This window comes from Corvus cornix, chromosome 1A (assembly GCF_000738735.6).
Source record: "Corvus cornix cornix isolate S_Up_H32 chromosome 1A, ASM73873v5, whole genome shotgun sequence".
NCBI classification, from domain to species: domain Eukaryota; kingdom Metazoa; phylum Chordata; class Aves; order Passeriformes; family Corvidae; genus Corvus; species Corvus cornix.
In genome coordinates this window covers 48,428,791-48,455,630 of record NC_047057.1, presented here as the reverse complement: position 1 = coordinate 48,455,630, position 26,840 = coordinate 48,428,791, and the positions used below count along the sequence as shown (strand labels likewise).

At 48.3% G+C, this 26,840-nt stretch overlaps 1 protein-coding gene across 3 annotated transcripts; it reads right to left on the bottom strand.

Annotated features, from left to right (window-relative positions):
• Positions 1 to 8,308: 8,308 nt before the first annotated feature.
• LOC104696364 (suppressor of cytokine signaling 1-like) lies at positions 8,309 to 25,789 on the bottom strand. 3 transcript variants are annotated; one of them, XM_019292654.3, is made up of 3 exons: positions 25,676 to 25,789; positions 14,597 to 14,721; positions 8,309 to 11,428 (listed from the first exon to the last, which is right to left on the bottom strand). In XM_019292654.3, exon 3 carries the CDS (start codon positions 11,360 to 11,362, stop codon positions 10,679 to 10,681), a length of 684 nt encoding a protein of 227 aa, XP_019148199.1. In that variant the 5' UTR covers positions 11,363 to 11,428; positions 14,597 to 14,721; positions 25,676 to 25,789; the 3' UTR covers positions 8,309 to 10,678. The 3 variants fall into 3 exon arrangements, with proteins under 3 accessions (XP_019148199.1, XP_039426943.1, XP_020440444.1); XM_039571009.1 differs by lacking the exon at positions 25,676 to 25,789 and adding an exon at positions 24,482 to 24,574; XM_020584855.2 differs by lacking the exon at positions 25,676 to 25,789 and adding an exon at positions 21,302 to 21,410.
• Between the last annotated feature and the right edge of the window lie 1,051 nt (positions 25,790 to 26,840).

Genomic DNA, 26,840 nt, shown 5'->3' with positions numbered 1-26,840 from the left:
GCCAGGGCGGGCGGGGGGGGACGGCAGCCGCTCCCGCCGACCCGCGCCCTCGCCCACAAGATGGCGCCGCCGCCCCGGCCGCCCCCTCCCTCCCTCCCTCCTTCCCGCACCCGCCCACCCACCACGGGCCCAGGGCACCGGGGGACCGGAGGAGCTGCGACCCTGGAGAAAACGAGCATGACTAGGATCCACTTAAGGCAAAATTAATGCTAATTAACCGTAATCAACAGCTCGAGGAACAACTTTTACTCGGCAAGCTGCAGATACTGCAGCCGCAGTTCGCCCGTCAGGCAGCAGCAGCAGAAGACGGCGTGTAGAAAAGGAAAATGAACCTGTCTGCCGTGGGTGTAACCCATCCCCGCTGTGTCCTGCTCTCGTCGCCCCTCTCTGCTGCCAGAGGTCACTCTCCCCGCAGCAGCCCAGCCCAGTCACCCCACATACACCTCTTGCCCCACCACTGGACACTCCCCTCGCAGCCCTCTCTGGCAGCGGCAGCCGGGTCACTTCTGCTGAGCCCTTTTGGGGGGCAGCAGCCCCCAGCCGGGGGCAAAGCACAGGGAGCTGCCGGCAGCATTGCCTCCAGCCCTGGCACCGCCTCCCCACTCCTGCCAGTGCTAGTGAGGACAGTTTTATTACGAATGACAATTCTCACCTTACAGAGGCCTCTTGGCACCACGTGTGGATGCTTCCCACCACGAGCAGAGCCCAGGTACCTATTTCATGCTGCTGACCAGTGGTGCTGCACTAGTCAAGGTGTTGGTGATGGTGTTCAGCTTGCTGTGGTTGCCTCACCTGGGGCAGGCTCAGAGGAGTGTCCCCACAAACAGCCACAGACTCACACTCCTCGACAGCTCCCATGGGACCATGAGTGCGGGGGGGGGGCGGTGGGGGGGGAGTCACAGGCACACAATCCTCGCAGCCCCGCTGATGTGTCACCAGCCCCACAGTGCCATGACCAGGCCAGCCCAAACTTTCTCACATTAGCAGCAAAAATGCTGGGGGTGGGATGCTGGGCAGGAGCAGGGCATGCTGCCAGCAGTGCTCTCCTAAACCAGGAGCCCCTGAGCCCCTGCTCGCCAGCTCCATGCCTTGAGGTGTGCACATCATGCCCTGAAACTGTCCTGAGTGAAGGACTGTGCATCCCCTCCGTTGGGGGTGAAGGGTGGGAGGCAGGCAAGTTTGGCAGGTGCTGGGTCCTGTGCAGGGCACACAGAGGGAGGATCATGTTAGACAAGATGGCAGCAGTTGCAAGGGAGCCACAGGACTGGTCCCTGCCAGCAACGGCCTTGCCAGATGGCCCTTCTGGTCTTGTCTGTGCAGGAAAACTGCTTGGGCCTCAGCCCTGCTTTGAGCCAGCCAGCTGTGCCAACTCCAGCTCCCTGCAGCCTGGCAACAGTTTCTGACTGCCCCCAGGTACCCAGGCCTGCCCCATGGCTGACTCTGAATCTAAGCTCCTTCCACCTGAGCTTGTTCAAGAAGTCCCTGCACTCCCTTTCACCAAAACTACCTCATTCCCTTCCCTGTTCCTCCTCTCCCTTTTATCTGGGTTTTGTTTTTTATTTCCTTTTCCTTTTAATGTCTTCCTTTTTCAGCTCAGGACACTGGGAAGTAGAACCGACAGCACACCTGCAATGGCCCTGGGAACCAGCATAGAACCCCACAGAGGACACTTGAGTGCAGTCACACCCTGCTTTAGATTGGCACAGCCTTCCTCATGTACACTAGGCTTCTGCCAGCTCCCAGGAGGAAAGCTGGGAAAGGATTAAGTAGCTAAGTATCTCATTGGCAAGTGAATATGTTGGTTTTTTCTTTCTATTAATTCCTCAACTTTGCTTTGATTGTGAACTGTGGAGAATATGCAGGCTGATACAGCTGTAATAGCACACCCTCCTAGGGTGGAAAAACATCTTTTTGCCACCAGGCCCTATTCTGGCTATGAAACTAAATAAAGGATCCTGGCAAAAGCATGTACTGGAAGAACCACATCTCTGCTAGGATTTTTGCCAATACAGAAATGTGTTTCATTCTGTTTTCCTCCCTACCCCTGAATTTCCCACCTGCTGTCTACATTCCTGGCTGACAGAACTACAGGACAAGGATCTGTAGTTTTGGCCTAATGCAAGAGAAACATCATTGGGTTTTGTTTTTCAAACCCTAACAGACCACTGCTGAGCGCACTGGAAGCATCCAAGGCTGCCATAGGCCATGGGGAGACCTGGGAGGGGTTTTGTGAACCTCTCTGTGGGCCTGGAGGTTAGGCACTGAGCCTGAACCCACTCCAACCCCTCCAATGGAAAGGGGTCTCCTCTCCTTGGAAAACTGTGTGATGATAGATGTGGGTCGCACAGGGATGAGATGCAAAAATCCCTGGAGTACAAGAGGAAGCATATCCTGTCTGCATGGAGACACAAACCCCAGCGGGAAAAGTGCACGGAGGTGAGACTGTATGGACACCATAGCGGAGTTCAGACCCCTTCTTTTGTATCTCCACTCGCTCTTTTTAGAGAGAGAGATATATATATATATGCATGTATATACATGTACCCTATTTTATACCTAGCTACTAATATTGCTGAGGTTTCCCTGAGGCAGCCCCTCTGTGTCCCTCTACAGCCCAAGTAGCCATGCTGAGACCCTCTACCACAGCTGGGCCCGTGGTTTCTCCTGCAGACCACTCTCTCCTCACTCTGTACACTCTGGGAAGATCCTTCCCTACCCCGGTACTGCTTCCTTTATTATCTCTCCAGCTGTGGTTTATAAGTTGTTTAAATCTTTTCTAGGAACAGATAGAGATCACAGTTACCGAGAATCCAAAAACGCAGACAGCTTGAAATGTGGTTAGACTCTGCCCTACTTTCATTGAGTTGAGAGCAAGGCTCTGCCAAGGTGCTCAGGAGAGATGCGAGGAGAAAGACCCATTTCAGCAAACCACCCCTTCCTCCCAGTCCAAGAAACAAACGTAACCCATCCCCCTCCAAGTCAGCTGCATCTGTTCAAACTGCATCACCTCTCCTCCTGGCTTGCCCAGGACTTGCAGGTGGAGCAGGGCATGGAGACATGGAGCCTGGGAGAGATGCTGTCCTGCACTGCAATACTTGACACAGGCAGAGGCATGTCCCCAAGCTGAGAGAGATGCAAGGGATTCACTGAATCAGGGCCACAAGGATGGCAGTGCAGGGTGTGCTGCAGATTAAGAACGAGATGTGTCGGTAGAGTTTTTACTGTCCCCATGCTCACTGACAGCTCTTCCCCATAGCAAGTTGCTCCCTAAGCTGGCAGAGCTGCAGAAGGGGAAGTGCTGCCTGGGACTTCCCTCCTGTTAGAAATCCCCTCCCTGGGAAGTCCACACTGGGTTTCAGAGCTGCTGTGGGGCTGTGCCTCCAAGGTGAGCTGTCAGGCTCTTACGCCAGTATTTCCAGGGATCTGCAGTGATCTGGAAAGGGATACTGCTGAATAAATACCAGGGAGCTTTTTTCCTTCTCTTGAGTGGTGCCAGCCCACAGGACCAACCTGCAGACAAGGATGTGTGTTTCCTGCATCCATTTTGCCTGTGGTCTGATCCTGGTAACCCCAGGCTTTTCTCACAAACACTGATGGTGTTTGGAGGAGACAGGACTCAAGCAGGAAAGAACAGCTTGCAGATACATACCTCCAGCTCAAAGACTTTCTCCAAAGTAGAGAATCTTTGCTGAGTGATTCCACCTATATTGCAGGTGGAATATATGGAGCAGTACATAGACAAGCCACTAATATTTCAAGGTATTACTTAACCCTGCTTGGAAGAGCTTGGATCAAGGCAAGGATCAGAGCAGCACTGGGACATTTTTGCTGGTGCTCTCAGTAGTGGTAGCAACAATGAGGTGTTTCAGGAGAAGGGTTTGCTGCAGTCAAGGCCATAAAAAGATGCTAAAGAAGGTTTCATCTGAAAGATAATACAGTCCAAGATCATTATGATATTTATTAACACCATTTACAGGGGCTGACTTGAACAGCCTTAGAAGGAAGAATGAAAAAAATGCCAGCAAACACATTAGGATCTCCTGCAAGAAATTTTTTCATCCTATTGAAAAGCTTTGTTAGAAAGAATGATGAGAATGGTAATAATAAGGCACTATAATTATACCTGATCCTTCTATAATCTCTCTCTCTGCAGAGTTTGGGAGCACTTTACTGCTATTATTGGATTTGAACAGTCCCATCTGGATAACATACGACTGATTTGTTTGCATGGCTTATTTTAGGTATCTCAGCACGTACATTAGAGTTGCCTTCATATCTGGTTGAGTCCCTGCAGAGTCTGGAAGAGCAGGAAAAGATCTGCAGCTCATGTTCTCCACCACCCCATTCTCCCATCCCAATGCCTTGGTGCGCTCCTTAGAGAAGACCAAGGATCAAAGGAACCATCAGTCCTTCCTAACTCAGTACTGCAGAACGTACAACCGTAGTGCTGAAGCACTTAGAGCATGGAGGCTGGATACTACCAAGAGCATCTGGATTTGCACCTGTATTATTCTAGGCTTGAGATTCCATGAGTCCCAAACCAACTCTAGATGCATTGAAAGTCTAGCAGCAAGGACCTGGTAAATACCTCATGCTCTGTGATCAGAATGGCTGCTACCTGAACCTTTGAAACAGAGGGATGAACTGTGTGTTTCCAGCAGGCACAGAACCAGGGAAAGCGTGAAGGGCGCTCATGTCTTTCCAGATTTAGCATTCCTTGCAACACCATCTCAGTTAGAGATGCTGGCAAGCTCTCGTCACAGCTCCCATTCACCATGTCATTAAATGAGCGACCATCAGTGTCACGAACCTTGCTGTCCCCTTGCAGGAGCTCTTGAGTGTGAAGCTGGGCACTTGCTACTTCACTCTGCCAGGGCCAGGAGAAATGAGACATAATTGAAAATAATTCAGCCCATACTTAAAAACCCTATATGAAAATGAAATTTTAAAAAACATTATTAAGAGCACAACACAAAAACTATGGTTTACATGACTTGAACAGTTTTCAGTCTGAAATTCACAGCAATTTGTCACTAGTTTGCAGTTCAAGGAAGACGAATGTCTCTTTCAGACTGAATCACCATGAAACAAGCACAAGTTGCCTGATTCTTTTGTTGCTCTCACTGCTTTTTAGGGATTTTTTTTTCTCCTATGAACTGAAGAAGGGTTTTCTCCTGCATCCCTTACACATCCCACCTGGCCTCATTCACAGGGAGAGATGAGGTTTCCAGTGTCTGCCCATCCCTAAGGCTGTGGGACATCTTGTTGAGGAGTCTAAGAGGATCCATTAGCCCTGTCTAGTTTTCCCCTACTTAATTTTTGGAGTGTTATATCCAGTCTCCTCCCTTTCATTCTCTTAGATTCTTCAGAGCCATCTCTGTCAATTTGTTTACTTCTAGTTTATTTTTAAAAGATAAACCCCCAATGGACAGAAGCTCTCAAGTCCCTTTTGAAAATGCTGTCTTGTCTGTAAGTGCTTTGTTTGTGATCCTCTCCAATCCTTTAGGCTATTGTTTACAAGCTGGAAGGCATCTGCACTTGGGCTAATCATGCCGAATGCCAGCAATTCCCCCAGCATGATTTGTTGCACAAGCCAGTGGGAGCAGGGTTTGTTTTGATTACGTTTAGTGTGGAAAACCCACATTTTGCTCACATCAGCCTGACAAAACAGGGAGGCCTAATCCAAAATCTTCAGAGGGAACAATAATCTGGTCATTGATTTCAGTAGCACCTGGGACCAGCTCAAAGACTGAGAGCTCTGATGGCAAGGGTGGTATCTTGGGAAAGCAGGTAGCCCAGGAGGCAAAAATCTTTAAAAGTGTATGCATGTTGTTTGCTCTGGGATGGATGAACCTAGGAGACTGCCAGTGCTATGCTTCTCAAAGCTCTGCAGCTCCTTTCTGACATGCAGTTAGTCAGGCTGGGACCCCCCACCTCTGCCCCAACCAGCTGTCACCTCGGGCTGATGCTGGCCTCCCCCAATGCCCTCAGCTGTCAGTTCAGGCTCTTTCACTCATTCTGAATAATGGCAATGTTTTTATCCTCAGCCTGTGCTGATGCTTGCCTCCAGGCATCAGATGGGTGTCCCAATTTTTCTGTTTGTGAAAGCCAGGAAGAAGTGCCCGAGGCTGCTCCCTTTGGGGCTGCCATCAGACTGCTGGGACACGCAACCGCACTGCAGGGGTGGGTGTACAGGTCTGCCAGGTGCAGACCCCTCTGTCTTGAGAGGCCCAGCACAGGTTCTGGGAGCTCAGCACAGCTGTCCCTGGCCAAACCACCGGCTCAGCTGGCCTGGGCTGCACCCTATGCTGCTGAGCCTCAGGCTGAGCCTAGGCTGGCTTGTTCCCACACTCCTGCCATAGCAGAGGTCTGTCCAACAAGGCACAGAACTCAAAGCTCCACCTGGATCCTGCCTCTCCCCTGTTTCCCGACTCCGCTTTTCCTCCTCCACAGGTACTCCATCAATCACCATTAATCCCTTTTTGTAGCCACATAGAGGTTAGCCTCGCTGGTGGCCTGTGGCAGAGATTTCCACAGCTTAGGCTACTATAAGTCACAAGAAAGAAATGTCTCCTTTGAGTCTTAAACTTGAGTATTTCATCAGACACCGCCCTGGATTTTTAAGAAAACACATGGTCACCTACTCTGTGGCATTTGGGCTTCACAGATCTCTGTCGCAGACCTCAGCCATCTCTTTTCTGGCTGAAGAGTTCTACTATTGAGCCAGCCCTTGCACGGGAAGCGTTTGGAAGTACTTTGCTTTGCCTGAATCAAAACCCCAGCTCCGCCAGCCCCAGCTGAGATCAGAAGGCAGCAGGAGCCTGCCAAGACCCAAGCAGCTCTGCAGGGAGGCATCACAAGTTTCAGAGCAACTCTGCCACATCTCCCTCTGACACCTGCTTTCTCTCTGAAGGCTGCCCTCAGTAGCCCAGCCTTTGCACTAGGGAATGGCACAGGGCAGCCAGAAAGCTCCAGTGCGTGCAGTTTTAACTGTACAGATGCCAAACACCTAAGGAACTGGGACAAAAAGAACTCAATCAGACAAAGCCATCACATTCCCCGAACCAAGGTGTGTTGTAAATTAAGGAGTTTAGCACACTTAAAGACTAATGACACAAACACACATTTTCAGAGGGATATCAGGGTAGAGGGTCAAAACTGAGATCCAGCTGTGTGTACACAGACTAATTTTGAAGCTTGACTACCTAAGAAGAGTTCATTTCCCAATCACTGAGGATGACCAAATGTTAATGTTTTTAAAGTGGTTTTGCACAAACTTGTGTCTTTTGGTGAATCTTGATCCCTAATGACATACAGACCCTTATGTCAGAGGTAATCAAGTATTATTACAAGAGCTGATGGCTGTGGGGCCCCTCCTGAGCACACACATGGGTACATATGGAAGTTATTAGCAAGTTCCAGTGAAGAATTTTGGGAAATTAACCCTTGGGGCCCCAGAGCACTACCAACAGACAGCTAGCTGGGAGCAGACAAAGAGCAGTTTCCTGCTGGATGCCTGCAGCATATTGGGACTGAAATCCAGGCCCTTCACAGCATGGTAGAGGAAGCCCCTCTTCTTGCAAGCACTAAACTTTTCAACTTCTGCTGTTAGGAAGAACACTTGAAAAAAACCATCTGCAAAGCCTGTGTAAGTTTCCTCGACAAACTGAAATGAGTCAGCTGGAGAAATGTATAACATAACATATAAAAATGCAAACAATTTTCTTCTATTCCCCAAATGGTGCTCAAGAGGTTGTGAGGAAGTTTGCAATTTCTTTTTAAGTCCCCTTAGGAGCCACCAAAAGAAACATTTGGACACAGACCACCAGGAGCTACTCCTACGTGACAGAGGGACCCGTTCAGAGGCAGGGTCATTAAAGTGAACATCTCCCACTCTCATGAAAGCAGCAGGATAGTGTAACCCGATGAAGTAAATTCTTACAGTTTTGCTTTGTACATCTTTTTTCTCAAGAGCTGAAAGAAAAAGGTTTCTCTTCCAGCATCCAAGCAGAGAATGAAGGACTCTAACGCTTGCCTTAGCCAATGCACTTTTCACTTTCCTGTTCTTTCTACATTGATTTCCTTTCTTGCACCAATCCTGATCTGCAAAATGACCTCTCCTTGGGAATAATGAGGATACTCACACATGATGTGCTTTCAACTTCCACGATATAACAATGCTTGGCAGTAATTCACTGCTTTTCATCCACAGATCTCAAATCAATTTGCTGCAGCCCTGCATGGAATTGACTTACTTGTAAGACTGAGACAAGTCCTTGCTGTGCAATTAAAAAAAAAAAAAAAAAAGGAACAAAATAAAGTAGACTTTATTAAAATCCAAACTATTTCCTCCTCCTGTGGTGTGATTTTCCTAAAGTGCAATCCAGGCTGCAAATAGGGCTCTTCTGCAGCTCCTAGCCATACAACCCAACATGCTTATTTGCGGCCAAATGAGAACAGTTCACAGCCAGGTCAGAGCAATACGGTTAGAAAGCTCTTCCCTCAGTGAGGTATAACCGTGGCCAGAAAACAGAAGCATTCCCGACCTTGATTCTAAACATGGAAGAAATTATACTGCTCCTCCACCCCCCTGCTTTCTGAAGGGAAGGCAGGAAGGCAACCAAGGCACCTCAGCAGACACCCTCAAGAAAGAAAAGGATTGAGGGGATGGACATAATGCCTGGGCCAGCAGATTCAGTCCCACTCCTCCATGGCAGAGAGGGAGGGCAGCTGTGTGGCTGACTCTGCCGAGGCAGGAGCTTCACTCAAGTGCCAGGAACAGTCCCAGAGGTGCCCAGAGCCACCTGAGATGCTAGCAGCAAGCAACGCTACGCCCATGTATCAGCTGCCACACAGCACGCAAACCTGCAGAAATTAACAATCCCAACTCCTGCTTTTGCACTGGGCTGAGAGATGCAGTAGCTGCAGGGCCACTGAGATGCCTCTGGCCTCCGTGCAGCTGGGAGGAGCAGGCAGCAAGAACAAGATCACCACTTCCCTGACACTTATTTAACTACCTTGGCTCATAAGCCAATGCCCTGAGCCAGTCAACCAGGCACCTCACCGCCAGCAGAGCAACAGAGCCCTGCAGAGAATAATTCAGAGTGTCTAAGTTAGGCTCCTGTGATGCATCACAGCCTGTATCTCTCTGTGCTGACCACGTGCTTTAATTCCTCAGATAAGACACCTGAAGACAATAGAGCAAATTCAGTGTGCTCTCTTCCCCTCTTCAGCTTTTTACTTCCATACAGGTCTGAAGAGGAAAGTCAGCATGAACACAGCAGGCTGCCTGCCCAGCTATGGATGTTTAGCAGCATGTAAAATGGTTTGACTCAAATTTTAGAGTACCTGAATTTCTCCTTCCATGTAGCGGTTTTCATTCACTTATTTTGAAGACATCATACCTGGCTATTCCTGAAATGAACCATGACCCTATTTAAGCCAACTCTGTTCCCCTCCCATTTGTACTCATACTCACCAGTTCAAGTTCACTGATGCTGTGCCCTGTTCTAAGATCTGGAATTACTGTTTTTTTCAAACACCCAGTACAAATTTTAAGGTACTAAAAAAACTTTCTAAAAATGCAGGGGTGGGATTTTCAGAAGTATTCTCTGTTTAGAATATTTCTTCAATTAATTACACTGCAAGATGAATTTAAGTTTAATGTTCCCAGCTAGGACTACTCTGCTTTTATGCTCTGCTTTTATTCTTTATGAGAAATTAACTTGTTCAGTCTCAGCTTGATTACCATGCCTGGGCACTAAACTAACTGGGCTTCCAACATTACAAGGGAATGAAGTTATCGCCATGTATTCACTGACTTTTAAAAATCAATATAAAAATTTTATTAAAATTTTAGAAGTTTTATATAAAAAATTCTTTGCCTTTTCAGAGGCAAAACCAAAACATCTTCTGATGCTCGACAGATGGCAGCAGCACACTATCAGATGAGCTTAAGAAAGGGTGCAGGATCCCATCTCTTCACACCCTCCCAGGGCAGATATGACTCTCCAGACGAGGGTTACCTCTGCAGGAATGCCATGCCCTTAGGTACAGCATAATCCATCTTCACTCCCAAAAATCCAATCAAATAAAGCAATGCAAAAGCCAGTGAAGCTGCATGTATCGTACACGGCTGCAATGGTTTCACTCTGGTGCAAACACCGGCCTCTGAAGTAACAGGCATGACATCCATGCTGCAACGAGTGAAACTTGCTCTTGCTCCACCACATCTTCGTGGGTCAGCACAAGGGTCACGCCCATCGATGTCCAAGCTGCACTGCTGTGGGACTGGATTCAGCTGCACTTCACAAGGGCAGATTTGAAGCAGAAATGAGCTCAAGCACTTTGGGGTAGAAGAGAACACAGGGCTGACCTGGGAGGACAGGCAACTCACCTCCTTCTGAAGCTTTTAAGTTATAAATGGAGCAAAGAGCAGGACTTGGTGATGGAAATGTCTGCTCTTCAGGTCTGGCTTTACCCCAGGCATGTCTGGGGAAAGTCACACACATTGTGCACGTATGAGGACACATCTGTCACAGCCACCGGGTTCAAGCTCTGCTCCCTCTGCCCTCCCCCTTTCTCTCCCAGCAGCCAGTCCAGCTTGACTGGTGTGACACACATCCCATCAGCACAGCCATAAAAGAGGCATCTCCCTTCATCTCCCATATGAATGGCATCATCTCCCAGCCCAGGACAGAGAGGGGCTGGGACCAACGCTCCCCTCTGACCCTCCTCTTCTGTCCAGGGGTGAGAACACCTCTTCCCTCAGACACATCCCCAAGGAGGCCCCCAGCCCTGCTCTATCCCCCGTCATGGCACCGGCAGGGAGGCTCCGACAGCAAAGTTCTCGCAGTGTGGGCACTGCCCGGCGGCTCCGGCACAAGGGCTCAGAGAAGACCAGGGGAGTTCCCCCCATCTCATCAAAGTGCAAGGGGTTGTTCCGGGTCCCCGCTACCACCAGCTCCAGCAGCCGGACCACGCAGTCTGAAAACCAGTTCTTGAGGCGGAAATAGCCCTCCTGGAAAGAGATTCGAAGGCTGACGGGCCCCGTGGGCATCCGCACGCTCAGGCTGAACAAGCAGTTCCCCTGCGAGCTGTCCCGCACCAAGTAGGTGCCTACAGGCTCCTGCTGGAGCTTGGCGTGAGCCTCCCCCACAGACAAGGGGCCCCAGTAGAAGTCACTGGCCTGGAGGATATTGAGGGATCGCTCCAGGACTTCCCACTCGCAGCTGCGAAACATCCGGAAACGATCGGGCAAGCCAGGTGGCGCGGGGCTGGGGAGAACGCTCCGATGCTGCCTTTGCAGACGAGGAACAGTGGTGTGTGTGTTGTGCAGATCATCAGGCCTCCCTCTGATCATCTCTCAAAGAGCCCATGAATCCTGGAAAGATGCTGCCTTTACCATGCTTCCTCCTTTGCATCCAGCCTGTGGGACAGAAGGAGAGTGAGGCAAACCCAATACCTTCTTCAACCTGGGCAAGACACTTCCCAAGGGAGAAAGACCAGCAAGAGTACCAAAGAGGGTACCAAGGAGCTATTGCATGTCACCAATCCCCAGCTTTAGGGACAACCAAGGATATATGTGCAGAAAGGGCTCCAGCTGGGTCCCCACCAGCACAAGGTGGCACTTCACAGAGCTCAGCATCCATTGGGTTTCTGTGATTCACAGCCAGGGACTCCTGCACACCCTCCAGCAGGCTGGCTTGAACCTAGCAGATCTCTGCATTTCAAGATTTCCCTCTGTTGGATGTTTAGGACTTTTCAGAGTGGCCTTGAGATTGGAAAGGGGAAATGACACCACAAATCAAAAGGGAAAGATTTCCCAAAGCAGGAAAGTATCATTTACTTTTTCTTTCATGAAAGGTAGAAAGGTTTCCTCGCACCTCTCCAACCCTTTCTCCAACAAAAAGATTGACAACAGGACTTAGCAAAAGCAGAAGACAGGGATGAGCCTTTCTCACCAAATCCCAGGAACAACTCCCTCATCCCAAGACATGCCTGTTTCGCTATGTCAGGAGAAAGCAAAGGTCTCAGATCAAAACCCCTACAAGAAATGTTACATCAGCTTCAAGGCTGGGACTACCATGAATGACTTCACTTTATACTGGTACCAGACACTGCTGATGCCCTTCCAGACTCTTAACTTCTGTTTCTTCCAGAAGGACAACTCCCCCTGCCTGCAGACAATGCTGCCCTCTCCCAGTCACCATCCTCTAATGTACTGTCATGACCCTGCTCATCTCCTGCACCTTGTGTTATCACCAGGCTGTTTTCAGAAATGCAAATCTCTGAACCCAGTGTTGCCATCAGCCATCCAAGTCACTTCAATTATATTAAAAAAATACATATTCTAGATGTGTATGTGTGTGTATAGGCACAAACGTAACAACCACAGCCCTAAGCCAGAGGCTCATTCTGTGTGAGAAGCTGAGCTGTAACATACCACTTCCCCAGGCCTGACAAGTCAGTAGCTCGCCGCCAAATGCTGCCCTTGCTCCCTTGACATACTCCATTAACCCAGTCATACTCACTCACAGCACAGCCATGCTTGGAGCAGAACAGAGTGCTGGCACAGCCTGCAGCAGAGGAAGAGACACACTTCATCTCCAGCAGCCCCCCCCACCACAGACTTGCCAGAGCATCGGAGCTCATATCAGGCAGCCCCCCAGGGAATGTGCAGGGACCTGTGGAGGGCTTGCTCTGCAGGAAGAGCTTTATGTTAAGCTTAGCTTCTTGCAAGGTTCCCCTGTCTCGAACCCTTTGCCAGCTATTCAAAAGCCTCACATTCCTTTTGGTGCTCATGCCAGCTGGGTGGCCATGCACACTGCGCCCCAGAGGACAAACATCTTTCCTTCACACGGGCACGGTAGTTCAGGAAAGCAGGCATGCACCTGGCAATGCCTTACTACTGACATCTTTTCTCATCTAACATCTCTCTCAGTACTTAACAGTAATACCAATAATGTAGCTGCCAGGCACGTTTCATATACGGAGCCGTAAGCGTCCTTTCCAAGAACAGCCTGGGACACTTATCCAGCTTATAGCCCTGTGATTTGCAGTCCACAAGCTGCTAATGTCCCTGGTACTATTCTGAATCCTATTGATCTTGCCCTTTAGGTAGTGTCATAGTAGGAGGGAAATTCCATGCTTAGAGAAAGGTGGGAGGGGTAGGAAGGAGTTAATCAAGTTGGGTTTTTTATTTTCCATTTAAAAAAAAAAAAAAAGGGCAGCAAGTTGAAAGCTGTTCAGACCATTCAGCAAGTCAGAATGAATCTTAGGTGAAGGTGATTTAGTGAGCAGGATGCAAACAAACACAGTCACCACTACAGCAACTAGAGCCATCTATCACCACCGAAAACTCAGCACAGAAGGCACCACAAGGAGTTGCAGCATCTCTGTCCCTTTCCTTCTCCTCTCTGCTGGGCGAGGAAGCTAAGGGCCCTCTGACACTAGCTCCTATAGAAAACAAAGGTCATCTGTCAGGTGCCTCCAGGGCTGTGGCTATAGCTTTGAGAGGAGTGAGAAAGAACCTTCCTAAACAGCAACTTCTCTTGGGTCCAAATGGAAATTTTGTCAAGGTTGAAAATTTAATTCAAGCATGAAAACAGAAGCAGGCAGCTGTCACTCATTTCCAGGCTAGTTTTAAAAATAACAACAAACAAATAATTTGTTTAAGGCTGCAGATGCTATTTGATAGAAAAAAACCCCAAACTGGTTTGTCCCAGTTTTCAACCTTGAGTCATTCACCCAAGCCTTTAAGAAAAATCCACTGCTACTAGAAATCTGACTGACTAAGAACTGAGACCGTGTCATCATTTCAAATTCAAAGTACATGCAAAAATAGCACCTTGACAATTTGTTCACTTGGTTTGAAATCTACATATAGGTCAGAGCCTCAGATGGGGGGAATCTGTTTAGCTTCAGTGACCCATTTCCAAGAGATAAGTGCCTGGCCTGCAGCGCAGCATTAGTTACATTAATATTAGCCCTGGAAGTGCTGCCTGATACTACCTTTAAGGTTCACTTTTAACAGGTCAACAGGTCCTATGAGTACATGGCTTCCCACATCAAGGAGGATGTGCAGACCCAGGATTAGGAATAAGCCAAGCCAGGGGTGTAATGAAACACACATGCATAATTAGTTCTGCTGACTTGCCACACCACGATTTGCTTTCCCTCTTCTCCCCTCCAAAAAAACCCAATGCCCAAACGAGTTACTACCTCCCTACTGCAAGTCAGAACAACACTTGCAGCCAAAGCAACATACCCTAAAAAGCTGGTATCCTGCTAATTAAAAAGCTGGATAAGTTTCCCCAGACTTTCTGATTTACTGCAAGTTCAAGAGCTTTTCAAAATAAGTGCTCTTGACACAGGGCATTCTGCTTTCCTCCTCACTTACGACCCAGGCAAGGCTGCGTATTTTATATAAGGAGACAATTCTAGTAAATCAGGGGACTGTACACAGCATGTGGTGTTAGCCAAGCCAGCCCTGCTCCCTGGGCCTTGACAAATCTGGCATATTCAAAAGCAGCCTTAAGTACTCAGTTATGATGCATCCTTGCGCTCTTCTTCCAGGACACCTGAAAAAGCTTACCTCTTTGTCTTTGCCACCCATAGGGATGAATTTTTGGATGTCAGGCCTGGAAGTGGTCCAAATTCAAAAGCTCTGATGTAGCACTTCCCAGTTTTTGCACAGCTTTACTTAAGAGCAGATCCATCCTTTGAAAAGAAAGAGACATCCATCAAGCAGGTGACTAAGCCCATTAGTATGCTGTAACGTGCATCTAAAATACAACAAATCTGGAGACAGGCTGTTTGTCTCGATCTCTTTGATCTGTGTTACTGTAGAAACACGTACAGAGCACCTCAGATAGCAACAGAGACAATTATTGCTGTTATTATTATTGCTACTTACAAAGCTGTGAGCTGGTTAGGTCCAGGCAGCTCACAGGTGGCCTAAGGACAAATGGAAAGACCATAAAGTTGCCATCAGCTTCCAGAAGCAGGAACCATAAAACCCAAATGTTAAGAGATGATGGCAACAGGAATAAACATAAGCACTCAGAACAGCAAACTCCCAACTTGTGGTGAATACAGCACACAACATTTAGAGTATCTTATTTGACACCACGTAGGTAGCCATTCACTGCTGAGTTATCCTAATTGATACACTCCATTCTGGCCCACACTCTTCTGCCCTGCTTCCCCAGCTCTCAAGACTTTTCCTTCTCGCCTCGCAGATGGAAAACTAAACCCACTGACCTGGTGGGTCACACCATGTGTGCAATCACGTGTCTGTCAGTGGATCCATCAGCAAGCTGAAAAAACAATCCCAGCTTTCTGCATGCCTTTCAGAGGCAGTCCCTGCACAGCTTCACTTGTACCCACGTAACATCACTTCTCTGCATCCTCCCCAGTCCAGTCCAAACTGGGCACACACCCCACAAGCTACGTTGACTTGCAGCTAGCAAAACTGCAGGTCTATCCCACTATTACACTTCCCCATGACCACTCCATTTGGCTTTGACATCTCCCAGATATCAACCCTGCAGTTCCCAGAGCAGTTAGGTGGAGGCTGAGATAATTATGAAAGGCTCTCCCCAAGGTACCCTGCAAGCCCTTGCAACAGCATCCCCACTCCAGGCAGCAGAGCCTGAGCAGACATCTCGTTTGCATGTCTGCATCCCACAGAAATGCGCTGCCTACTGATTTGTGGTTGGGAAGGCTGTTTCAAAGGAAAGCTTGAGCAAAGGGCTGGAAGAAACCTCCCTGGTAAGAGCCAAGCACGCAGCACTGGGTTTTAACGGTGGGCCAGCCTGGTTCCCATGGCCACCACCGCCTGCCACCCACCGGGCACTGGTTTGAATCGTGCTGTCACTGCCATGGTGCATGGCCACACCAATGTCCCTTGTCATGAGCACCCTGCCACAGCCAAGGTGATTAGGGCTGATCCAGAAAGGGATCACGGAGGGGGAAGGGAAAGGAGATGCACAGACAGATGTGCCAAAGAGAACAGAGGGAGCTGTGGTTAGGGGAGGAATGTGGACCAGCTCAGCCAAGAGGACCAATGTTAATCACAGCCAACTTCTCCAGCACAAAGCAGGCCTCGGAGACATTGCAGTTCCCTCTATCTTTTATGCCATGGCAGTTTGATGTGAGGCTGCCATTATGTCTGACACATGAGGGAATACATGGGAAAAACCCAAATCACACCACACATACATACCCCAAACCAAAACCGCATTTCCCTATGTAACCAGCATTCATGGATGCAATATTTAATAAAATAAGATGAGGCAGCAGACACACTGTGGCAGTTCCTATTTCACACAGTAGAGACCCAGTGCAGGAAGATCCTGCATGCAGGCTCTGGGAATTAGCAGCTGGACATCTTGCAAGAGGACTGGTCTTATCAAACACTTCCCAACATTTTGGGGCTGGAAAACATACTTCAAAACCCACAAATAACTTTTCATGGATCTGATATTCATGTTTAGTACTTCTTAACATATTTTTCAATGACACATGTTTTCTGAATTAATATGGCACTTTGCTGAAAGGGGCTAAAAGGTTTTTACTCCAAGAAAACCAACAAGACAGTGTGATGTGTGCCAAATATTCTTCAAGACAGGGAAGTCTACAAGCATGTTTGGTTTCTGCATGACACGCGTTAAGAAAGACCCAACAAGGTGGCAATTTACAGGAAAAGTTAATTGTCTTTACTGGGCTAATTGAAAGAGCTGGAAGAAAGACCCATTTTTAGGGTCCCCTCCTCATACTTTGGAAATGCTACGCACTTTCAGAAATACTTTCAAATAGAAGAGCCTATTCCTCATCAAAATAGCCCAATGTGAAACTGTAATCCTGCCATTTCAGAATAACAGAGAAGCCTCATCACTTCCCTGAACTCAGAGGCTGCTCTGCAGTAGCCACAAGCACCTACAGCTTGTTCCACAGCAAGTAAAACTACCAAAACTACCATCTGACTTTTGGCAAAGACAGCTTCTACTGGAGACTGAATTATTTCTGCCTTCTCCTGTAACTGGGGAAACAAGAAGTAAAAAAAAAAAAAGTTAGAAAAAGGAAATCAGGAGGAGTTACTACTAAGTTCCAAAGCTGCAGCTGAGCCTATCCTGCCATGGCTTAAGCAAAGAGAGCTGTTGCTTGCCTCTGGCCAACAGCATGTTTGGTAAGTGAGGGAAGCCCGGTCGCGTTGCTCCTGACCTTTGCAGTTTCACAGTGAGCAGCCATTCCTGTGAATGTCAGTGCTGCAGAACTACACAAAACCTCAGCCCTGTGCTCGACCAGGGAACATAAAGTCTGTGCTGCTGCCTTGCCTTCCCTCCCTCCACACAACACACCGGCTCGGGAAGCAGCCCTCTGGAAAGGTGGCTGGAGCACTCCCCGGTTTAGGGGCAGAAACAAGGAGATGGGGAGAGGGCACAGTGAGGAAGAAGAAAGAAGCCACAATAACAGCAGTCCCTCATGTCTCCCACTTGAAATGCTCTGTCCCATCTCCCTGCTGAGAGGGGGATCAGTGGGAAGGGGGTAGTGATGCCCAGGGCTGCCTCCACCCATCATGGCTCCTCAGCATTACCAGCTCCCCCCACCCCCAGACCAGCAGCACAGGTACACTTCCTCTGCCTCTCTCTACTAAACTCACTTTTTTCAGTTGTTCCAGAACCCTGTTTGAAGAAATGAGTAAATCCTGAGACACAAAGGCCATCAGTGGTCCCTGTGACAACCACGGCTTTTTATCAAAACCATCACATTGAGCCAGAAAGGAATTCAAAGAAGAAGCTAACTCTGAGAAATGAGCAGTGCCTGCAGCTAAAACTGGTTCGGTATCCTTATCAGAACTACGATGCTAGAGAAGAGTCCCAGGTGATTAACCAACACGAGCACAGGGGGACAAGGGAGACACCCTGCCTTGACTCTTCAGAAGGACCAGCTTCAGAAGATGTGAGGGGCCATTATGCAGCACCAGTTACTGTGCCTTCAGAGGAAAGGGCAAGGGTCAGAAAGCACAGACACACCACAACACTAAGTTTTATAGTGGGGGATTTCCAACACACAAAATAAAGAAACTAGTCCTGAGAATCAAAAGTATAAAGAATTAAAAAAGAAAAACTAAGTAATGAAAGGTTATTTAGGAAATCTTAAAGTGACAGAGCGTGCAGACCTTCCACAAATGATGGCACAGAGATGCTGCCTGGCTAAGAGGACAGGCTTGGGGGACAACACAGGTCACACTGCAGGTATTAGCTGTAAGTGCAACAGCTTGCAAGGGCCTCTGCTGTGGATCAGAGACATCAAACACACACATTACAAAACCACAGCCCCTGTCCAAATCTCTCTACAACCTCAATAATCCTTCAGAAGATGAAAAAATAATCCTGGAGGAGCCAATATAAAGGAATATAAATTACTGACAGTAGGGAACAAATTAATATGAGCGTGGCTGTCATGAAAGTGGGACAGTAGGTGGCCAAGATAAACAAACAAAACCCAGAAAACATATGGCATTTTCAGTTTATCAAAAACAGAAAACCTCTGGGGGGATCATTTAGTTGAGTGGGATACCAGCTAGTGGGGACAGGGACACTGCAGGAAAGTTACACATGCAAGCAGGTATTATTTTTTTCTTGCACAGGACGTTGAGGAGATTCCCCACTATTTAATGCTGATTAACCTAAAGGGAAAAAAGAGGGTGCTCTATCAGAAACGATGAGGAAAAGTGACATAAAACCAGAAAGCCAGCTGGGCACAGTGGACCATACCCAGAGATTTTGAATTGGAAATGGATGGTTGAGATACAAAGAGAGGTGCTCTCTCAATCAAATCAGCTGCACTACCAATTGCCAGAAGGCTGCAAGTATTGGAAGGAACTTTTTTTGATATGTGCTGCTGAGGCAGGAGCAGCACAAGGCTACCTAGTGCGGGGGAGAGCCAATCCCCAGGCAGAGTTCCCCATCAGGCAGATGGTACCTGAAGAAGCAGAGGACACACTTTGTGCTTCCCCAAAGCCCCCATACCAGAAGCAAGTCAAAAAGAGCACAAGCTAAGCAGCCAGCAGCACCCCAGGACCTGCACAGCAGATGGGCAGAAGACATGGAGCAGTCATGCCACAGGGTGAATGGGAGGTGGAAGAGGGGTGGCCAGAGGAAACAAAGGCATTTCAGCCGCTGCGTATCTGGTCACCTCTCTGCCACCCTCCCAGCCACTGCATCTTCCCCCTGCTTCAACTCAGCCCACTTTGCAGAGCATCCCACTTCACTCCTCAACAGGTTGGTGGGTACAAGCAGCCCAAAGGCTCCCCCATCTCTTACGCAAGCATCTCCCTCCCTCCCCCCGACTGTGCAAACTCACATGTGGACCCAGGTCTCCTCCTAGAATTGTCTCTCCCTGTCTTCAAGCTGTCATTACTCACACCTCAAACCCCCGAGGCCTAACTCTGCCCCCCAGCAGGCAGCTTACAGCCTCATGTTACTTTAATCTAGGCAGCCAACTCAAAACGTGGTGGGTCCTCTCCATCACCTTCCCAGGGTAAACAGTGACAAAATCACTTCACTCACTGCAGAACAGAGAAGTCAGAGGTCACTCAAAATTCATCAGCAGGAAAGCACCAGGAGGTCAGGCAAGACTCTGTCCTGACACATGCAAATGCACACAGGCTTGTATGAAAACCAGCTGGGTCTGTATTTTCAAGGGCAATAAATTAAGTGGCACAGCTGACCAATGAGCTGAGTAACAGTGCTGAGGGTTCACTGAGGAAAGCTCCAGCTCCGAATGCAAAAGCAGTCATTAAAAAACCCACAAGCAAGCGGGAGCGTGAGGGTGCAAAATGGATGGGTGGAAACATAACAGTAATGTCACCACCTGAGAGAATACAGTCAGTTCTAGTCACCTGAAATAAAAACACACAGAGGTGAAACAAAGAGGATAGGCCTAAAGATGGGCAATACGAAGCAACACGTAACTGTACAAAGAGAAACTGGAGAAATATCATGCCCAGAGAGCAGATATATATATATATACAAGGGGATGCCAGAGAAAGGTACAGTACAATCAGGACATTCTTTTTGTATTCTTTCAGAAAACCAGATGAGAGGAAGTTCAAAGGTGACCAAGATTGAAAAGTAACTAATTTTAAAACTCATAAAAGGAAAAACTCCAGTTATATAGACTGGGGAAAGTGAGAGAGCTGATCTAAGGAGTCTCATTTCTTTTCTTTCTCAAAAGTTTTTGCTTTGTTTCTGTGCTGTACCCACCATGTCATGCTTTAGCAGATCTTAGGCAGAGGAATCCAGCAGCAAAGGGCTGGGGTTTTTAGCAATACCTTTTTAAGATACCTCTTAACCATTCAAACCTGACATAACACTACGGGGGCCCCAGCACAAGGCATAAATAACCTTTGTGTAAAACTGAAGTAGTAAACAAGGGTATATGAAGTCAATATGAGGAATCAACTATGGACCTACTGCAGAGTTAAAATTAGCTCTGCCCATGTTTTCCCCATTTTTTATGACTAAAAGAACAGCACCTCTTCTTTGGATGTGCTGACTTGAATATCAGCGTGCATCCTACACAAATGGCAGATTTCAGTGTTTACTGCTAAAGCAGTAAATGTTTCTCCAGCTCCGACTTCCCTCCTTCCACACCACAAAATCTCACCAGAAAACAAGGAAGAACTAAAATATGGATGAAGAACAACACTGCTGGTCTGTCAAAAAGCATAAACAAACCATTCCTGCACAATCAAACCTGTGCTCATTACCACTAGTGTGCCAACTGAGGCAAACTTCGCTTCAGCAAGGCACCTTCAGCAGGATGTGCAAAAGCCCAGCTACACAGTTCAGGTTGCAAATCTCTGGCATTTTCCAACTGCTAACAGCCACACTAATTTTCTTAGCTTTAGCCTAAGTTTCCAAATAAACTTTGCTACTGAAGAAGTATGAAAGTAGATCCAAACTGTTTCTGAACTGCATAATCACATACACACAAAAAACTCCCTTTTTTGTGTCACAATCTGAAGTCAAAATTTTTCTTCAGCATTTGCATGGAGTGGGGGGAAGGACAAAAACCTCTGCAACAAAGGCAACTGAATGCTGCCAGCTTAATCCCATTTTGCCAGCCACTGCTCCAGTATAAAGCTAAAGGAGCCCATCTGCAAACTTAATAGTGGCACCATTCGATTCTTCCCCTCAACTTTGCATGTGTTTGCGAAAAAGCAGAAGCACACAAAGTGCAGGAGGAGCAGGAAGGGAGAAGGCAGAGAGAATGTACATTATCAAAATACCTTGAGAGCAGTTCTTGGAAATGTGCAGCCTGCAAGCCTGTATCAGACACTCATTTCCTGTGAAGTGCACACAGGCCTTTTCATTTCTCCACTGAAGAGGATGAAAATAAGGGGCAGCTCTAAAGTCTCCAAAGAAAACACAAACCAGCATTTAGCCACTCTACTAAAACTGAATTTACATTTTTATACCATTAAATACCTATTGAACAGAAGCATTGATTTCCAGAAGTTTAAAAAGTGGGATTTTCTACACCTCTCACTTCTAAATCTTAACTTGGTCAGGGGCGAGAGGGAGGAAGAATTTTATTTGTCATTTTGATCACTCACTAACACAAAGTCACCAAATCCTGCTACATCAAACACCACTGCATCTTTTTTTTTTTTAAAGGTTGAGACTGTTGTCAGCAAAATGGTGAGCTAATAAATACCTTACTGAGGCAGAAGGATGCAGGATATGCACAAATGCAGACCAGAAGAGCAGGTCATAATGAAGCAGACTGACAGGATAAAAGGGGTTAAGTTGCTATCATACCTGCCTTCTGCCTCTACTTACACGTAACCAAGGATTTAAATAATGTAGCATTTACTGGCATTATTTTAAATAAATATGCCTCCTAATGACACACACACTTAACACCTTCACTCTGTAAAAAGATATCGTCCCTGTATGGCATACTCAGCTCTCACACCATCCACATTCTAAGTTACAGAGAGGCACGTGCCCTCCTCTCCCATCTTGTCAGCTTTTGGCAAGCACCACTAGCTGAGGTCTGCAGCGGCCTGGAATAACAGCTCAGGAACACACCACCTCCCCACAGCTTTTATTAATCTAACCACAGTATCAACCCGACCCAAATGATGTCATATTTAAGTATTGGCACTATCTCTTTATTGCTGACCAAACCAAAGCTGGAGAAATCAGGACAGACAAGCCTGTGGGTGGCAGGGGGAGAGAGGGGTGGCAAGGAGCTGCAGGGATAGACTAGGAGAAAAGACCAAACATTCCCAGTGGGGCTAGAGAAAAAGAGAAACAAGGGGAAAAAAACAGCTCCAAAGGCACATTTTCTCCTTTGTTTCTCAGCAATGCAACCGCAGTATTAGTGACAACAGTTAAGAATTTACACCACCCAATGCCAGCTCTATCCTTGCACACACCGACCACCAACTTCACAGAAATCCCAGCTGGACTGAGGAGGGTAAGAGGCACTGGTTGCATGCTTGAAGCTGTCATCTGGAAACTGAATTTGGCCCTCTCTGAGCAGGCACAGTGGGGACAGACACACACCTGGGAGGATCTGAAGAAGCTCAGCCTCTCCCCAGTGCTCCTCTCTGCCTGTTTTTGGGGACTCCAGCAAAGTTTACCTGTGCCTTCCAACTCAGTCTTACGGAAAATCCCTGCCACTCAACCCCACTATATTTAAGTAAGTGATAAGCAAGCCAGGTTATTAAAGGACATACAACATACTGAACATTAACAAGAAGCACAGAAATAACAAAGGCCCAGATCCCAGTCTAACTCAGGAAAAGATGCGAACCTGTGTGGGAGGTTGGCATCCCAGTAATTCTGAGGGTTTGTGCCCAAGAGCCTTCCCTTGGAGGGAACAAGAATTCATACTTAACAGCTATGTTTTAAATCACATACCCAGCAGAATCACTCATGAACACAGAAACAAAGCTTGGCTTCATCTGCAGCGACTGGCCACATTTCATCGTAACTTGATTCAACCAAGAGCAACATTATGTGATAATACAGCCTCAGTCTCACAAACTTCTGTGCATGTGCATATTTTTAAGCACATGACCACTGCCCTGCTGTGACTGAATAGCCCATTTGACATTCACACAGCATCTGAATTGCAGTTGCAGTTGTTTGGAGAAAGAAGATATGCTTGCATACCTTCTTAAGGACACAGTCAATAGAGAATGAAACATCAGGAAACTAGTTGTTTCTGAGTTCACCCCATTTTACATAGTTGAGCGTGGTCAACATGTGACTGGGTTTTTCATTTAAGTTCTCTGAAAGCTGCAAGGACTAGAACTAGTAAATGGCACTGTCTGGACCACACAGTCCTAAATAGCAGCTTGCTAACAATACCCTCTACCCTCAACTTTCCAGAACAATGGTCAAGCCACATCCCCCTTTTTCACCATGCAGGAGAAGAAAACAGCCAGGGACACTAAGTTAACATTCTTGAGTTCCTCTCAGTTACCTCTGGGGTCCATCCAGATCCTGTTTCCAAGCTTGTACTAACCAGGAAGGAATATGCACTTAAACTAAATTTTTAAAAAAGGAAAAAAAGAATCCTAAGAGTAGCATGAGCTGAGGTTTTACGTGGTAACCATTCCAAAATTCTCAGTAACAGCGCGTGCGTTTGTGGGAAAAAGTGAGTAGCGGATCCTGCATGGCTGTGAGCACCATGACTCAGATTGCATAAAGAAGGATTTAGCGATAACCTTTGCGATGAGGCTTTTCATGGGTGCGCAGCACTGATCTTCTGAGAAACGGCAAGGTAAGAGGCTGCGTTCTGACTGTGCCAGGTCTGGAGGAGGGCCAGTTTCTCTGCCTTCCAAGGCAACCCCAAACGGGCATGTACACCCCTGGTTCAGTCACCCCGCTTCCCTGTAACGCCTTCACTTCTGGAAGGCAGCTCCCTTTTCCTTAGCTAAGACTAAGTGTAACACTCTGAGCACCGCTTCTCCAGTGCTTTACGTGAAAGGAAAGAAGTGGTGTGATGACCAAGTTACCCGGACCTGCGCGGCTGCTTCCCTACAGACCCATCTAGGACATTACATAATTTGCAGGTTTCACTTTAAAAGAAGCATCTCCCTACCCTGACGCTGTGAAAAACACCTTGACAGCAGCACAGTCCCCACGGAGCCTCCCAGGCTACTCCCAGCACCCCGCCGCCACCTCAGTACAGCACATGGCTCCCTTCAAGGCCGGCAGTGAGATGCCAGCACCCCAAATCTCCCCCGACTCCTCGGGGAAAAGCCCCCCCAAGCCCCAACGCGCTCCTCTTCCCAGCCAACAACGCCCCAATGCCCCCAGGAGCCCAAACCAGCGGGCTGCACCCCTTCATAAGCCAAGGGGGGACCGGAGCAGACCGGCAGACGGACAGACAAACTTCTCGCAGCCCGCCCCCCAAAAACGCCGTTTCCAGTTAACCCAGCACAACTTACTCTCGGCACCACCGGGGCCACGGGCGGGCGGCGCTGCCTCCGGTGCGAGCGAGCGCTCAGTGCCGGGGCGACAGCGGCGCTGCCCGGCCCGGCCCCCGCCGCTCTCCGCCCCGAAGCCAAACGGAGGCGGCCCCGCTCCCCGCCGCTCTCCGCATCCCCCCCGGCCCCTCCGCTCACAAAGGGGCCGGTGCGCGGCTTCCCGGGGGCGGCGCGGCTGCTCCGCCGGGCCCTCCTCGGCCGCGGGGCGGGCGGGCGCCGCGGGCGGCGGCTTCGGCTCCGGGGAGCGGAGCGGAGCGCACAGAGGGAGGGGAAGGGTAGGAGGGGAGGAAACCCCCCAAGTGTTTCTTTTCCGAGGAAGGAGACACGGGGGAGGGGAAGGGGAGGGTTTCTCCCTCCTCCACCACCCCGTCTTTCCACGGCGTGGCTCTTGCAAGGGGAAAAAAAAAGTAAAGAAGAAAAAAGTTTGGGGTTTTTTTAAAGAAAACTTGGACGGATGGGAGGGAGAGAGAGGAAAAAAGGAAAAAAAAAAAAAAAGATGCTGTGAAAGCCCCTCCGCTGCAGACTGGCAGAGGAATCTCACCGGGACGGCACCCGCAGCATCCGCCAGCCCCGGGACCCGCCGGAGCCACGTGTCGCCCCGGGGAGGCGGCGGCCGGTCCGGGGTTCTGCCCCTCCTCCCAGCCCACCATCAGCTGCCCTGCAGCGCGGGGATGGGGCATCGGAGCTTCGCAAGCGCCGGGGAAGGGGCAGTGGCCAGGGCCGAGGGGGGACGCAGAGGGCTCTTTACACTAGCGGAAAACAGAGAGCCTGCCCCGACTTCCCTGCCAGAGTTCTCCCAGCTCCTCTCGGGCACTGCAGGAGCTCTCAGAAGGACACCGGGCACCCTGGAAGCACAGCGTGTGTGGCGGGGTAATAGGCACTTAAGGAGCGTGCCCCAAAACGCACGCTGTTGCCTTGGTGGGTCAAATTAAAATACTGGAAATCATGTACAAAATTACAAATGCAGAGAAATGTTATGATACGAAATACAAATAGTGCACCGCATGATGCATACTGTAAGCATATTGCTGCTCAGAGAGAATAGATGTAATAGAAGAAAATATAAACTTTGGAATTCAGTACAAACCTCACAGTTTAAAGGCCTAGCCTGTAATGAGGCTATGATTTGATCATGTCATCAGAGCTCTCACTCACCTATATATTTCCTCTAGATGCTGCCGAGCCTGCCGCACACATTCCCTGGTGTGTGCATACCAGGTGAATTGCCCTGCTGAAAAAGCTCTGTGCAAACCCCAAACGCAGAAGTGTTCTGGCTGCTCTGTACCAGCCTAGTGATGCAAAGCAGCTGAAATTCCAGCCTGAGCAGCAGACTAAAAGCTTTACAGCTGCTTGGCATTGCTAGGGAGCGTAAAGCAGTCAGAAACACACTGCTGAATCTGATCCTCAACCTTGCCAGAAGTTCCACTGAATGTAGAGACATCAGTTCTTGTTTTTTCTTTCAACCAAGCATGAAGATGTTGCTGACCACAGAAGAATTCCTGAACTTCCATAAGAATCTGGGCAAAGCACTTCATTCTTTTTCAGAGAGGCTTCAGTGGGAGGACCTGCCGCTGGAGCTCTAAATCACAGCAGGGATGAAGTGCTCATCTGTTCCATTTTTGGTTTTTAAGTAGGCTTGTCACACTTTTCTTTGTATTTTTGGTTGGCAGCTTCAAAAATATCCTGTGGTTTGCTTTACAGTTGCCTAGTAGGGAGTCTGTTTTCCTCTGTGGATATTTATAACATTCATTGGGTGACTTCATAGACTCTTCCAGCCACCTTGCCTTAATGTTAAATGGCCTGGTCTAATTCTGCCTTTTATTCTTCTTCTTCACTTTTGCCTGTGAAAAGTTAACATCCAGCCTCACTGCTCCAAGATCATCTGTGGGTCTTGCTCATATTTCTCTCATCCACTTGAAACCGTGACCTTGCAGCAGTTGCAGCTGAAGCGTATTGCAGCAATCCTCTTCAGCCATAAAAGCTGGTGAGACATGTCACAATGACACCATTGACCACAATTTTCCAAAACTCGGATTTGACCCACAGCATCCAAAATGTGTTCAGGATCAAGGTACCTCTGAGGTGGCTTCATGCAGCTAGTGCTGCATTTCGTTCCTGTGAACCTGAAACCAAGTCTGGATGTGTTTAACGTGAAAAACAAATCCTGTCTTTTGGTGAGTTTTCTTGAGGAAAAAAGAATATAAGTTCCCTAGAACCAAGAGATTTCCCATGCTCTCACCACTGGACTGATGATTTTTTTCCCAACTGCTTTCAGTGCAAGGATACCTGCCTGAAAGGCTTTGGGTAATGACAGTGAGGA

What these genes read in the sequence shown, in the direction of transcription:
- LOC104696364 (XM_019292654.3), bottom strand. Translation starts at nt 11,362, where the DNA reads ATGATCAGAGGGAGGCCTGATGATCTGCACAACACACACACCACTGTT.